The following is a 16,405-nucleotide window of genomic DNA, read 5'->3' as shown; positions in this document are numbered from 1 at the left end:
TGGTAGCAAAAAAAAGTTTATTTGCACACATTTTATAAAAAGGCTATATTATATTCCAAGTCAATACTGTTGCTGGTAAGTCAGATTATGATTTCCTAAATTATCTCTCTCTTCTCCAGGTTCGTAAATTCTATATGGCACACAAAAAACAAAGTAATATGTTTCCATTCCTCTAAGTTTACAAATTAAATAACAACAATAACAACAAAATCTTCAACTTATTAGAGTTATTTTTCTCCAAGCCAGATGCCTAGAATCTTCTTTTGTCCCCTCACATTTATGTTAAATCACCAAATCTTATTTCAATCACCTAAATCTCTCTCAAAGACATCTATTTCTATCCATCCCCATGACCATCGCCCTTAGTTTCCTTCGAGTTGGAGCACCAGCCTCTTTACTGGAGTTTTCTCATCCAGTCTGTATTGGTCCAGTGGCAGCTGCCTCGTGGATTCTCCACTTGGCAGCCACTGAGTGATATGATTTTGTCACTCCTGCTCCCATTTAATATACCTCAGTAGCTTAACCTTACCCCTTGAATAAAGTTTAGGAAATTTAACGTGGTTTTCCCTTCATGATCTTTCCCTGTCTACCTTATTTTAGCTAATAAGGAACCGTGTCCCTACTCTACATTTATTCTAGCTACCCCAGTCTTATTCCAGGTGCTTAAATGTGCAAAGCACTCTTTCCTCCAATCCTGAGACAACTCTGTTGCCCTTGCATGAAACATTCTTCCTCCCCATTCCTGGAATACGCTCCTTTTCTTTTCTTGGCTAATAACTACTCATGTTACATGTTTCCACTTATCTGTCATTCTTATACCTAAGTAGGTCCTCCAGTCACATATTTCCAGAACAGTTGGTGTTTCCCCTTTTGTAGAATTGATCACACTCGTACTATTTTTAATACTTCTATTTTCCTTCCTTATTTTGTGATCTCACGGTACAGCATATGGTAGTGCTCAGTAAATATTTGTTGAATGAATACATTACCATATAAGAATTAGAATAAATTCAATATTTTTTCCATTTCAAAGAATACTTTTTTAAAAATGTTTATTTATTTTAAGACAAATGAGAGACAGACAGAGAGAGAGAGAGAAGAGAGAGAGAGAGAGAGGAGGGGCAGAGAGATAGGAGAGAGAGAATCCCAAGTAGGCTCCATGCTGTCAATGTGGAGCCTGATGCAGGGCACAATCTCACCAACAATGAGTCGTGAGCAAAGCCGAAATCAAGAGTTGGCCGCTTTACTGCCTGAGTCACTCAGGTGCTTCAAGAATACTTTAGATATCAACATGCATCAAGATCTCTTTTAGGAACACTTTTAGTGTGGAGCCTGCTTGGGATTCTCCTTCCCTCTCACGCTGCCCCTCCCTTGCTCACACATGTGCACTGTCTTTATCAAAATCAATAAATAAACTTTAAAAAAAAGATCTCTTTTAGATAGATTTGGTACCAATACAAGAAAATATATTGGTACTAAATGATTTTAGATACTGACACAAGTGTTGATATGTTCTATTTTCTCACACTTCGTATTTAAAAAAAACCACTATTAGGGCACCTGGGTGGCTTAGCAGGTTAAGCATCCGACTTCAGCCCAGCTCATGATCCCACAGCTTATGGATTCGAGTCCTGCGTCAGGCTCTGTGCTGACAGCTCAGAACCTGGAACCTGCTTTGGATTCTGTGTCTCCCTCTCTCTCTGCCCCTTCCCCACTCGCGCTCTGTCTGTCTGTGTCTCTCAAAAATGAGTAAATGTTAAAAACAAAATTTTAAAAAATCACCATAAAGGATTTAGCAGAAATTGATCAATTATGCCAATGCAGAAGTATTTGATTTAAGGATCTATCAAATCTTGGTTGTCTTACTCATGTAGAACACATAGAAAATGTCAGTGCTTTTATATGTAATCACATATTTTGAGTATAATATTTTTCTTAGTTTTTTTTAATTAAAGAAATTTGAATTTTTGAAAAATTTTTTAAATATATAAGCCTTTTCTTTCTAAAACTCAGGTCTCATCTTTGTCATATCCATGTTCAAAAATTCTTTAGGGTCTTTTACTCATCTACAAAATAAATTCCTTTCCTCAATATCTTTCCAGTCTAGACTAGTCTCTCTATGCATTTTATCCACTCTGGTAAGTTAGTCAATTGTTGTCACTGTCCACATGATTTATTCAAATAGATATGTCAGCTAGAGTGCTCCTACCACCTGACATGTCCTCTTCTCCATAGCTTTACGTATCTTACACCTGTTAATTTTCAAGTTCCCGTTAATATGCTACCAGTTTCATGAAAATTTTCTCATCTGTTTTCTGTGTTTTGGGTCGGGTTCCCAGGGAAATAGCTCTGAAATGATTTGCTTGTCTGCAGGAGGTTATCAGAAGTGCTCCTAGGAAAAGCACTTGCAAAGGAGTACAAGAATAAGGGCCACAAAGGGAGAGGTGACACAGTGATGGAAATACAGCAACAGCTGAGGTGATGCCATGGCCAGTCTGTAGTGAAATAACTCTTCGGAGTTATTCCACTTGGAGGCATGGAACTCAGACCATTGTGCAATGACCAGTCACTGGATGCATGCAATTCCAGGAAGGGAGTGGAACAGCTCCCTGCTGCCCAGAGCAGTTCCTGCACAGAGGCTAGGTGTCAGCCTTCCCAGGAAGGAGCACCTCAGCTGAGAAATGGGGGTCTGCACAGTACACTCTAAGATTCCACGGTGTCCTATTTTTGCCATGCTTGGGGCCTTTTGTTGTCTCTCACCTTAGAGTACAGCTGTTTTCATAATAATGCCAATATTCACTACTAGGCTCTAAATTCTTTTTTGGATAATCACATGAAAGAGTTTGAATAATACATTCCACACTACAGACATTTGATAAATGTCTGTTAAAGGAGTGATAAATACATGAATGAACAGACTGTACTCTTGGAAGCTGAATCAACATTAAAAATAAGAAAAAATAGAAAATCATCGCCGTTTAATTTTAGAACAAGTCTGTAAATAAAAATACTCTGCCCACATTGCCTGGTGTAATATTATTCCAGAGTCTAAGGAAGGTGGTATATTTGTATGGATTAAACTGGTTTCTAAATGTCCCTGGTTTTCAAACTGTGTTTCTAAGAACCAGTTGTGGTGGGAGTCCACCTGGGGAGGTCCTCCCCACTCTCTTCCAGAGCTGCTCAGCTTTTGTTTTACTTATTATTTATTTTAAAATGTTTGAAAGTTTTCTCTAGGATATATAACATCAACAAGTCTAAATTATACAACATGAAGAGTCCTTACCAAAATATATATTCCAATTAAATGTAGCTTCTCATAATAAAGAATGCATATGTGTGCTAACAAACGTTTTGTCACAAGAGCTTTTAAAAATGCAGTCACTCATCAATTCAGCTCCAAATTCAAGGCATTTGAAAAAGCCACATTGACAGACACTAAGATATTGTTAACATAATATTTGCACATGGTACTTACACCTTTGATTTCTTGGGGTGTGTGTTTTCTTTAGCCAAATGAATCTGACAGTAGTGAATAAAAGCTACCATTATGAACAAGAAAAAGGGTCAATTGTATGGTATACAGAACACAAGGCTGGAAGCCAAACAACTTGGTACTGAAACTAATTAGCTTTGTAAACAACCCTTAATAAGTCATTTAATTTTTCTGAGGTTCAGTTTTCTCCATCTTAAAATTGGGGAAGGGTTAACTTTATTTGACCTTGCTACTCTAAAATTGTAAGGGTTACTAATGAATTCTAAAAATTAAAAAAAAAAAAGTAAAACAAAACGTATTGGAAAGGTACACTCTTTATCTAATTAAAAAAATATCCTTTCAGGGGTTCCTGGGTGGCTCAGAGCATCCGACTCTTGGTTTCAGATCAGGTCATAATCTCATGTTTTTTGAGTTTGACCCCCCGTGTTGACCTCTGCGTTGGCAGCACAGAGCCTGCTTAGGATTCTCTCTCTCTCTCTTTCTATTTTTCTCTCTCTCTCTCTCTGACCCTCCCCCACTCAACACTGTCTCTGTCTCTCTCAAAATTAATAAAAAACTTAAAAAAAGAATTAAAGATATCTTTTCAAATACTACCTTTGATATATTTAATAGCAAAATACTTGTGGCATATTTATAAAACTAAGATTCTATTTGCTATCAAAATTATGGAAGTTTAGAAGTGGAAGCTAAAGCAGTTAGCCAAGAAAAGTTTTATTTTATTATTTTTTAAATTATCTCTATAACTTACTTAGAAAAAAAAGTTTTTCATATTACAATAAAGTGGCAGACATTAACCTAGAACTCGATCATTTCCAATCATTAATTCCATAAGAGCTAGCTTCTAGAAGGAATTATGTTTGACTGCTATAACAGGGAAAAAGGCTCTGGTTTAAACTCTTATCTCATATTACAATAATCCCTAGCATATGGATGCTTGCTATTAGAGAGTTTAGCACAAAACCGAAACCAAAACCAAAAACACCAAACAAACCAACCAACCAACCGACCAACAAACAAAAAACACCCAGACTGCCATCTTCAAAAACACTGACATCCTGCTATCTGTATATATGTACAGATTAAAAGCCCTGGTGCTAAAAATGTCATGGCAAGAAAATAATTTCTACTGTGTATGTTGCAAGTTGGCACCATGTTTTTACTCAAAATGTGTGTGTGTGGGGTAATGAAAACATACACTTTATGAAAACACACTTTACTAAGAAAACGGAACCCAAGTTAAAACATTTTTATGGAGCCAGATAATGATCTTAATCTATTTCTGCTGATGGCTGCAGCGGCAGCTGATTGGCCTATATGCCAAACATATATGGATGCAAATGCAATGCCCAAGTGCAGACAAGCAGAACACACAGCACTATTCACAAAAGATTCAGGGCAAGCAAACAGCTTTTCTAGTCACTGTCAAGACGTCATCATCAGACAAAGCACGAAGTGCTTCGTCAAACATATCTTTGGTAATTGCTATGTCAGAGTGTCCTTGAATATCTTCAAAAAGTTGTGAGTATTTTAGAGCTGATGTTCTTACATAAAATAAGTTTTTTCAGTGCTTCAGCTAACTCTTCTTTCCATTTCGGAGAGGTGGCACTCATTTCTGTGGTAAGAAGAGATGTCCACAGTGCCAACCCAGGGTTTCTGCTAAGTGAACTCATGAGTCCAGCTATCAAAAGTATACAGAAACCATTCCTCAGCTACTACCAATCTTCTGCATTCTCCTCAAATCTACATAAGCCTGGATGAGAGCCTGACTGGATTCCTGGCTCAGCCAAGACACGATGGTTCTGTGAGCATAAGCAATGTAATTCTTCAGTGCCGCCATGTTTGTGAACCTCTTCTCCACTTGCTCCTTGCTCTGGTAGTACAGAGCCACACGGTGGTGAATCAGATCCTTGTCATAGGCTTCATCCTGCAGGTCCAGGATGAGGAAGATCAAATCAAACCTTGATAATAATACATGAGGTAGCTGTATATTACCAATGGTTGTGTTTTTTAGAATTCCACTGAGACTCCATAGAATTTGCTGCTGCCAGGATAAGGGTGCATGCATCGAGCTGATCAATAATCCCAGCCTTTGCAATAGAGTCAGTCATCCCATGACTTTGTGCGATGCTGATCTTGTATTTTCATTTATCTTCACAAACATCAATACAGCAGATGCTACTGTCACTCAGGACAAAGGTACCAGTCTTCAGGCCCACTTGCCTTATCTCAAGGTCATTCCAGTATATATATATATACACACATGCAGAAGCTGGAACTTACTGGTCTTTGGGTCACCACACTTCAGGATGTTGTTCTCAGCACAAAGTCTGACCCTTCCCATGTGACTAAAATCTTTCCTTTTTCCAAGGAAAAGCTGAAGCAAGATTCCCCCCTTTTTAAATCATCATGTTCTTACAAGCTTGGAGCTGAGGCTGAATCAAAGATCTCATAAATGCCTTCTTTTTTTGTAAAGTTCTTTGTGCAATTCCACATGCTTCTCTGAAAAAGTTTCTGTTCTATATCTTCATCTACTTCTTTATGCAAATGTTCTGCATCAATTTTCTGATAATAAATGTCATCAATGTGGATTTTGTGAACAGACTTCACATTACTCACTCTTGAATGGACTCAGTAAGTAACATTACAGATAGACGTCTGTAATGTTTATTTTGTCCCCAGGTTGAACCTTGCCAACAAGATCATTGTGAGCAAAAAGGATGGCAGTGTGAGGCATTTGCCTTGCAGGCATATTTTCAGGAGACTCTTGAAGTTTGATCATCTGCTTTCCTGAGAACACAGAGTGGTTATGGGTGAGCACTCACCCACATGGGGCTCAGTGATTAAGCCATGGTCCATCTCCACCAAGGCAGTGGAGGGGGTGGTGCACACCTGGCATTGCAAGAAGGACTTCTGCATCTGGAAGCAGCTGGGACATCCTAATCAACATGCCACTCATGGTGATAGACTGGTTAATGCCTTCAAGTTCAGGTTTCTCATGTAATTAGTCTTCCACACATTAAATCTGATGTTCTAAGATTGAGTCAGGTAACTGTCAAAGAAGATCTCATTGATAGCCATGCTAAAGTTGAGTGGCAGATGGGCTGTCTGTATAGATTTTTGCAAATGATTTCATTTGTTCACAGTTTACACTTTAAGATGACTCCTCAGATGATTATTTTGAGCATCTTTTCATGTGTCTTTTAGCCATTTGGATGTCTTCTTTGGAAAAAATGTTTATTCATGTCTTCTGCCCATTTCTTCACTGGATTATTTGTTTTTCAGGTGTTGAGTTTGGTAAGTTCTTTATAGATTTTGTATACTAGCCCTCTATCTGACATGTGATTTGCAAGTATCTTCTCCCATTCCATCGGTTGCCTTTTAGTTTTGTTGGTTGTTTCCTTTGCTGTGCAGAAGCTTTTATCTTGATGAAGTCCCAATAGTTCATTTTTACTTTTATTTCCCTTGTCCGTGGAGATGTGTCAAGTTAGAAGTGGCTGCAGCCCAGGTCAATGAGGTTGTTGCCTGTTTTCTCTTCTAGGGTTTTGATGGTTTCCTGTCTCACATTTAGGTCTTTCATCCATTTGAATTTATTTTTGTGTATGGTGTTAAGAAAGCGGTCCAGTTTCATTCCTCTGCATGTTGCCATCCAGTTCTCCCAGCTCCATTTGCTACAGAGATTGTCTTTTTTCCACTGGATACTCTTTCCTGCTTTGTCAAAGATTAGTTGACCATAGATTTGTGGGTCCAAATCTGGGTTCTCAATTATATTCTATTGGTCTATGTGTCTGTTTTTGTGCTAATACCATGCTGTCTTGATGATTACAGCTTTGTAGTAGAGGCTAAAGTCTGGGATTGTGGTGTCTCCAGCTTTGGTTTTCTTTTTTTTTTTTTTTTTATGAAAAAATCTATTTAGCAAATAGTAATTAGTACATTGGGTTTCTTTTTTTTTTTTATTTAATATATGAAATTTACTGTCAAATTGGTTTCCATACAACACCCAGTGCTCATCCCAAAAGATGCCCTCTTCAATGCCCATCACCTCCCCTCCCCTCCCCTCCCTCCCACCCCCCATCAACCCTCAGTTTGTTCTCAGTTTTTAACAGTCTCTTATGCTTTGGCTCTCTCCCACTCTAACCTCTTTTTTTTTTTTCCTTCCCCTCCCCCATGGGTTCTGTTACGTTTCTCAGGATCCATATAAGAGTGAAACCATATGGTATCTGTCTTTCTCTGTATGGCTTATTTCACTTAGCATCACACTCTCCAGTTCCATCTACGTTGCTACAAAAGGCCATATTTCATTTTTTCTCATTGCCACGTAGTATTCCATTGTGTATATAAACCACAATTTCTTTATCCATTCATCAGTTGATGGACATTTAGGCTCTTTCCATAATTTGGCTATTGTTGAGAGTGCTGCTTGGTTTTCTTTTTCAACATTACTTTGGTTATTAAGGGTATTCTGTGGTTCCATACAAATTTTAGGATTGCTTGTTCTAGCTCTGAGAAGAATCCACATTGTGATACCACCACACATGGGTCAAAGTGGCTAAAATTAACAATTCAGTAAACAAGAGATGTTGGTGAGGATGTGGAGAAAGGGGAACCCTCTTGCATTTTTGGTGGAAATGCAGACTGGTGCAGCCACTTTGGAAAATAGTGTGGAGGTCCCTCAAAAAATTAAAAATATAATTACCCTACAACCCAGCAACAGCACTGCTAGGAATGTATCAAAAAGATACAGGAATGTTGATTCATAGGGGTGCATGTATCCCAAGTTTACAGCAGTGCTATCAACAATAGCCAAGTTATGGAAAGAGCCCAAATGTCCATCAGCTGATGAATAGATGAAGAAGATGTGTTTCATATATGTGTGTGTGTGTGTGTGTGTATAATGCATATATATGTTAATATATATATATAAAATATATATACACATATATACACACACAAAGGAATACTATTCAGCAATAGAAAAGAATGAAATCCTGCCATTTTCAACAATGTGGATGGAACTTGAGGGTATTATGCTAAATGAAATAAGTCAGTCAGAGAAAGACAGACACCATGTTTTCACTCATGTGTGGAATTTGAGGAACTTAACAGAAGACCATGGGGGAGGGTAAAGAAAAAAATAGAAACAAAGAGGGAGGCAAACCATAAGAGGTTCTTAATAACAGAGAACAAACTGGGGGTTGGTGGGGGTGGGGGCAGGGAAAGGGGGTGATGGACATTGAGGAGGGCACTTGTTGGGATGAGCACTGGGTGTTGTATATACGTGATGAATCACAGAAATCTATTTCTAAAGCTAAGAACACACTGTATACACTGTATACACTGTATGTGAGCTAACTTGACAATATATCAGATATATAAAAATAACATGACTCCCCAGTTATATCAATATCCTTATCACTGCATGCACAAAGGCCCAGCAATGTCTATGGCAACATTTTCTTCTTTATCAAGACAGTCAATAAAATGTTGAAGAAATCCCCTTAAATTTTCTTTGCACATTGCCATATTTATGTATGTTGCTCAAATCACAAGTTTTGGCCTAGAGACTGCTCACCGGCCACTGTATCTCTGTTGCTGGCTCATCCTGCAAATTCACCTACAAACACTTTCATGTAGATCCCCACATCAGGTCTCTGCCTCCGATGTGCCACTAACATCACAGCTTAAGGTTCCCTCTTCCCAAGAGCTGGAAGTGCCACATGTGAGTGGTGAATTAGCATTAAAACTAAGATGAAGAATTGCAGAATGCATCAGATGAGAGCTGGAAAATACTGTGTCCTGCATGTCAGGGTTCTGCAGGTCAGCTCTAGGCCAGTTTGGTATCAGTTGCATCTCTTCTGTAGAGGTTGAATCCTCACCTCTATGTCTCAGAGAAAGATATGACCTGATATCGTCACCTCAAGCAGGGAAAAGTGGCCACCTCTGAAGGACACAGAGCTCTATGGTGTACCTGACAGCCCCCAAGAAAAGTTTTTTAAAAGTTCAAAAAATACATAAAATATTAGAATTAGGTGACAACATTAATTTTACTTGAGGATGGTATCAATGTCCACTTGAAAAGACAAGAGAATAAACTACAAAGAAAGAGGTGAGAATCAGGACTCAAGTTTCAAGAGTTGATCAGCTTAATCACCAAATATATCAGACATCAACCACTACCTTACATACCTACAATATGTAGTTGGAAAACATAATGTAAGTAGATTATATTCATGATAGTGTCACACGTGCAGATATACATAATCAAAACTTCATAAAATTTTAGGAGAAATATAATGAAAATATGTATGAAGGACACTGTAAGTCTTTACTGAGGGCTATAAAAGATGACTATATGGATAGATACCATGTCCATGGATAGGTAGACCCAATATTTTACAAAAATATCATTTTCTCAAAAATAATCTAAAAATTCATATAAATAGCATGGCTTCAAGGTCACTGATAATACCTTGGAGAAATAAACATTTGAGAATTAGCCTCTTTTTTTTTTTTTTTAAAGAAGAGAAATGTGGAAGTACCTGTTCTATAAATTCATAAAATAAACTGTAAACCTTCAATTTATGGAAACCGCTATCTGCCCCCTGTATAAATGTTCTGGACATTTACAGTACTTATGTCAGCTGCATTGCTTTTTTATCTCTTTTGTCTCACCCCGTTAAAAAGAATAGAAATTAATTAAGGGACAGACCCTCATTCTTTCACTTCGTTGTCTCCATGCAGTAGCACACAGGCTTTGTAAAGTATATACGGCATGCCTTTCATAGAGACACGCAGGGGTTATTGAATGTAATTAAAAATTTTATTACTAGAATATTCCCACTGTAATAAGGAGCCTGACCTCATTTGTGATGTTTGGCTGCTGATTTCTTTCGAAGCTTTGGTCTCCCTTTCCTCTGTGGCTCCACATTTGGACAGGCTGATCAACAAAGCTCATCCCGCAACTTTTTGTCTGATACCAGTTGGAAATTTAAGCCTTGAAAATCTCTAGCCCAAGTAAATGGGAACTTTCCCCAGTCCTACTTCCTAGTCACTACGTGGGCCCAGCCCACTCCTGCTGCTTGGTCAAGCCAGCCTGGACATTCCTGAGCCCACTCTGCTCTCCTGGGAGTTCCTGTATGAGTAGTAATCTTTCTCTCAAAATTTTTTGGTATGCGGAGTATTATCAGCCTTGGCATATGAATGGGATGACCAGAACACTCATATGAGGCAAAGTTATGACTGGAAAAAAAAAACCTCCATTTTTTTTAAGTCAATTTGAAATGTGGAACAAAAAATAATGAAACTGAGCATGTGACTCTTGCTTTTGGGGTTGTAAATTTAAGTCCCACGTTGGGCATAGAGTTTACTTAAAAAATAATGTAACTGAATATCTGCAATGACATATATCATTCAAACTTAGTCTTTAAATACACTGAATGGATATATTTCTTTAAAAAGCATCATTAGGCTGAAAGCTCACCAGGACAAATATATAAATATCCCCCCCCAAATAAATGTCATAATTATCATATTATTGTTTTGATTATACATTTTCCAGCAGCAACATTTTATATATTGAACTATTCCATAAGAACTACCTACATATTATGGTATCTTTATTTCCTTCCCGCTAATACTTTCACTAAGTAAGTATCTCCTAAGCAACCTCCCAAACTATTATTCTGTCTTTGTGAGAAGGCTTCAGAAGAATGAATATATTCAAGTTCCTGCATCCTAGCCAAAGCCTGAACTAATAAATTGGCAGGATCAGAATCATGTTCAACAACTTCCCTTGGATTCATACCTGCCACATCTCTACATGGACAGATAGGGAGATCTTGGCAACACCTTGAGTTTAGATTTGACTTATTCATATTTTAGTTGAAATATCTTACTCTGCCAATATATTCAATGCATTTGATTTTCAAGCACTTCTGCTGATAAGTGCCTAAATTCTTATTAAAGCGATTCTTTTTACAAAAAGGAAACATATCAAGAGAAAGATCCAGGCTATTCTCCATTTGCAACATTTCTTTCTTCCACTTCTGTTTTTTTGTACCTCTAGTTCACTCTTAATGATAGATGTTTAGGTTTTTCTCTGGCTTTTCTAAATGCATTCACATTTCTTTCAACTAGCTATTTCTTTTTTTGTTTCACAAGAAGAAGGCAAACACGTGCAGAGAGGAAAAGGATGGGTAAAATAAAGAACATAAACTTCTAAATGTCTGTCTTCTTTGTGTAAAGGGTACAGGAGACATTTGTTTGTTTTATTAATCATTTCATTTTAAATCCAAGAAGCTGTGCGAGACAGACAGAAAATGCCAGCAAGGATGACATGACAAAGAGGCTAATAAACTGCAGAATTGCTCAAACCATTGAGAGAAGCCTAACAGCATAAAGTGCCTCCTGGGAACGGAGCAGGTACTGAGCCAGAGCGGGTCACAGCCAGGCTAAACACCACACTGACAGTGAGGAAGGAGAACACACCACATAGCTAAAATAGTTCCTAAATGCTGCAAAATAGTACTGCTTATGAATTATATCTTGATTATAAGATAAATTAAAGATCATTGCTTCTAATGTCTTACCATGTATCATGTAATTGAAAAACAGCGACGGCTTGTGTTTATTTTTTTCAGTTCATGGTGCATTTAAAATTTTTTTTTAATGTTTGTTTGTTTATTTATTTATTTATTTATTTATTTATTTATTTATTTAGAGAGACAGACAGAGTGTGAGCGGGACAGGGGCAGAGACAGAGGGAGACACAGAATCTGAAGCAGGCTCCAGGCTCCGAGCTGCCAGCACAGAGTCCGACGCGGGGTCTGAACTCACAAACCAGAGATCATGACCTGAGCCAAAGTCAGACGTTTAACCAACTGAGCCACCCAGACGCCCCTGATGGTGTATTTTAAAGAAAACAAACAAACAAACAAACAAACAAACAAACAAACAAAAACAAGTATTTGTATTTGTCACAGGCACCAAAATAATTTGAGTATTTCTAATACTAATGGTATAACAAATACAATTCAAATAATTTCAACCACTAACTATACTCGTGTAATATATCCTTACAAATAGGTAACGGCTCCTTGTTTTATACATGCATGTGACTTTCTGACCTTGTTGTTGTTGTTGTTGTTTTTAATATTTTACTCATCTATTACACTGTTTTGTGCTTTGGACTAACAATGTTGGTGACAAAAAAACATCCTTTTGAAAGATATGCCCTCAAAAATGATTTACTGTATCCCTTTACATGAAAATTAAGGAGAGTGAAACGTTAGTCACAAGTTACCTTCTTGATAGTCTCCAGCATGGAACGCCCTCCCTGCCAGGGCTTAGAGTTCTTTCTGATGCATGACAAACTTGCCATGCTGTGCCATTTTCGGTCCTCCAGTTTCTTATGAAAAGCATTAGCAAGCAGAAGCACCGTGTCATATATGTAAAGGTTTGAAATCTGAAAAGACATTAGACAGTAATCATTAGAATCACTGATGCCAACCATCAAGAATTAGGAGAAAATCATCAGCTCAGCTGCCTCCGTTCATGTCATAGATGGCTGGTTTACTGGGTTATTTATTAAGCAAAAGGTTTCTTTTTTCATTTCCTGGGCAATTTTGCCGTTGACAATGAAGTCTTGTCTGATTGTATGCCTCAATTGCTTTTTCAGCTTATTTAGGTGTGAAAGAGAAGATAAAAAAGAAAAGTTTCGACAGAGGCAAGGCTGTTAGTGTCAGACCTTAGAAAATCACTGGCCCTTATTTCTTTCTGAAGAGGTAAGGATCTAAGGGCTTCAGATTGGAAGGGCAAACTGAATAATACATTTCTGAATATGTCAAGTCTTTGCATTCTGATTATTCAGATGGAGAAATATCAACTCGATCTTACATATAAAATAAGTGTCATAGGTGCTAAAAAAAAAAGAAGAAGAAGAAGCAGCCATGTGTGTATATGTGCATGTCTATGGGGATTTGGTAATGAAAAAAATGAGAAAACGCATGGCCATTGATAAAATTACAATTATCAAGGATCTACACAACATTATCTAGGTATACACATGCATTCTAATTCATTAACATGACAGATACCATTATAAATAAGTGACCATATAAATAAATATAAATAACTGTGAATATGTATTTAAATTAATGCTTTCTTCTTAAAGCAATCATGTTATTATTTTCCTTCTATATAAATTGCAAAAAAGAGTCATGAAAATTGTCACTATGATCTGTTGCATTCTTACACTTACTCTTGACAGAACTGATATCTATGCTGTCATTTGTAGAAGGTGTTTATTTTTCAAAGAAATTAGAACTTATTCAGAAAACATAAACATCAAGAGATATCCAAAGTCAATAAAGGCTGTTAGATGTTTTATTATTACTCCTCTGAAAGAAAAATGCAACATAAAGTAAAACAAAAATGAGAAATCAATGTAGCTATGAAAGTTAAATCCATCTTAAGGTATTTAAATTTCTTCAGCTTTTTAAAAGTATCTTGGTATCACAGTTTTTTTTCCTGAAAATAAAAGGGACAATATGTTGACTGCCCTTTGCTTATAAGTAATTATGAAGGAATCTTATGAAATTGTCTGCCCACATCACAAAATGGCACTAAATTTCAACTACTGGGATGACAGTTTAATGCTATGAAAAACTGTTAATAAGCACTTCCTAATAGTGCTTTGTGAGTTTTCTTTCTTTACTAGGTGAATCTTTAATCATTTGTGTATATCAAACATCGTTTTATATGTATAACACTAATGGAAGGCAGGCCTTTCTTAAAAGAGACATTGCATACTCTCATGCACTATGTGAAATACCAACTTGTTATTTAAAAGGAAATACTGTTTTTAAAATTGTTTAATGTTCATTTATTTTTGAGAGATGGAAAGAGACAGAGTGTGAGCAGGGGAGGGGCAGAGAGAGAGGGAGACACAGAATCTGAGGCAGGCTCCAGGCTCTGAGCTGTCAGTACAGAGTCCAAAGTGGGGCTTGAACTCACGAACTGAGAGATCATGACCTGAGCCGAAGTTGGATGCTTAACCGACAGAGCCACCCAGGTACCCTTGTTCTTTGTAAGGAAATAGTAAGGCAGGCTATCCTCACCTTTACCTCCCTGCCCTTACCCTACCAGATAATTACTAGACAGACTAGGGGAGTAGCTTAAATCTGCAATGAATGAAGACTTGAAGATAAAAGTAGTTGATGAACCAAAATTCAGTCTGAATTAGACTGTGAAGACCCAAAAGGAAAACCTTTTGACAATTTCTCAATAATTTGCAATAATCTGGCCGCTTTTAACCTTTCTTTGCTTCACTGCCTCAATCTTGCTTGCTCTTATCTCTCTAGCTTTATTTGGCTTCTTTCTCTGACTGATTGCTTTCAGTGTATATATGAAATTGTTGGAATAACACTCTTTGATGTCTTGTTACCTTTCTCCAACCAGTTAACATCTAATATCCAATTAACAGGTCAGAAGTAGGAGAATCCTATCCTGACAACTTCTCAGGACCCTACCAGCTTCCAGGCTAACTGGGCAGTCTCCTTTGTCTCCCATAACACACGCATGCCTGTACTGGAACATATCATAATTCTAAGATTTCTTAATCTGGTTTTCCCACTAGAACATGAGATCCTTCTGGATAGGGGCTCATCATGTACAAATTTTCCCCCTTTGTACTTTTGTTTCCTAGCAGCTAGCACACATTCTGATAAATAGTTGTCAAACAAAAGAAGATGAAGAAAAGAAAGGCAGGTTTAACATCAGGCATGTTTGACAGAAGTCAAGATGTGAGAAACCTGACAACTTGGGTTCCATCCGAATCTTGACACTGTGGTGGCACAGTGTCTTCTGTGAGCTTTGAGGCATGTACCTTGAGCATCCACGCTGTTCCTAAAGACAAGTGCTTTGCATTTGATATATATGACTGGTGTTTTCAACAAAAACTGCCTCTATTCATTTGCCCACCTTCCAAACTGTGGGATCAAAAGGAGGTAGTGACATTTTGTGAGCTTTCAATTACTCCTTCCATTACTTCTATCTCAGGAAAGCACCTGTTCTGTTTTGAGGTTCATGCTCTTTCCTATACTATACTTTAGAGTTCCTTTCTGTTATCACCTACTCGTCTCTTGCCCACTCTGTATTCATGAGGTCTTTGACTCCTCTTTCACAGTGATTCCAAACTTTTGCCCAGCATTAAAAAAAAAAAGTCACTGCAATTTCTACAGAGATGAATTTGACATCTACTCTGGCTACATCTAACACAAATGACTATCACTGGACACAAACACATACCTCCTCTAACATCTTAAACTCCATTTTCCCACCAGCTGACCAATTATTTCCCTCTCACTCTCACTACACGTGTTTTCCAACTTAACTGAGCACCAGCACCCACCTTCTCTATCTGACAACCTTCTGATATTTGATAACATCCATCACTTGCCCTGAAACATTCTCTTTCCTTCAATTGTTCATCATCTTGTATAATTTCTAGGCTGTTCATCATCTCAGCATTTTTCTTCTTTCCTTCTCTTTTTTTTTATGTTCCTGTTCAGAGTTTAGAACTTATAAACAACACATTATTGCAGATACAATCTGACTAGAACAGAATAGTATAAGGTTATGTCTCTTGATCATAGCAAAATGCTCTGACAGGGAGGCCAAGATTACACTGAAATGGTGTAGAGCAAATAAGACTTGTGCTGTGTTCAAACAAAATTGGCCTTCATCTCAATAACCTTAAACAGCTGTCAAACCAGGTCTCATCCAACTAGACTTAGGGTAATGACTTTGAGCCTATACTTTATCTCTTTGAAACTTCAACTTTTACGTTTATTATTTGGGGAGTATTAATAATTTGGATCTTGATCATACAGCCCAGAATAAGGTTTCTCTTCTAGC

General features: G+C 37.5%; 1 protein-coding gene and 1 pseudogene across 3 annotated transcripts in view; both read right to left on the bottom strand.

Moving 5' to 3' along the window:
* GRID2 (glutamate ionotropic receptor delta type subunit 2) overlaps positions 1-16,405 on the bottom strand; it is a 1,486,895-nt gene that overhangs the window by 580,375 nt on the left and 890,115 nt on the right. For all 3 annotated transcript variants that reach the window (XM_078445882.2, XM_078445880.2, XM_078445881.1), the window contains exon 7: positions 12,792-12,953. In XM_078445882.2, coding sequence (XP_078302008.1) covers positions 12,792-12,953 — 162 coding nt within the window. The remainder of the gene's footprint in view (positions 1-12,791; positions 12,954-16,405) is intronic.
* Positions 4,884-10,445, bottom strand: LOC144615998 (DNA replication licensing factor MCM4-like; annotated as a pseudogene).

Source organism: Panthera onca, chromosome B1 (genome assembly GCF_046562875.1).
Source record: "Panthera onca isolate mPanOnc1 chromosome B1, mPanOnc1 haplotype 2, whole genome shotgun sequence".
NCBI classification, from domain to species: Eukaryota; Metazoa; Chordata; class Mammalia; order Carnivora; family Felidae; genus Panthera; species Panthera onca.
Note: the sequence above shows the minus strand (reverse complement) of the source record. Positions and strands in the feature narration are given on the sequence as shown.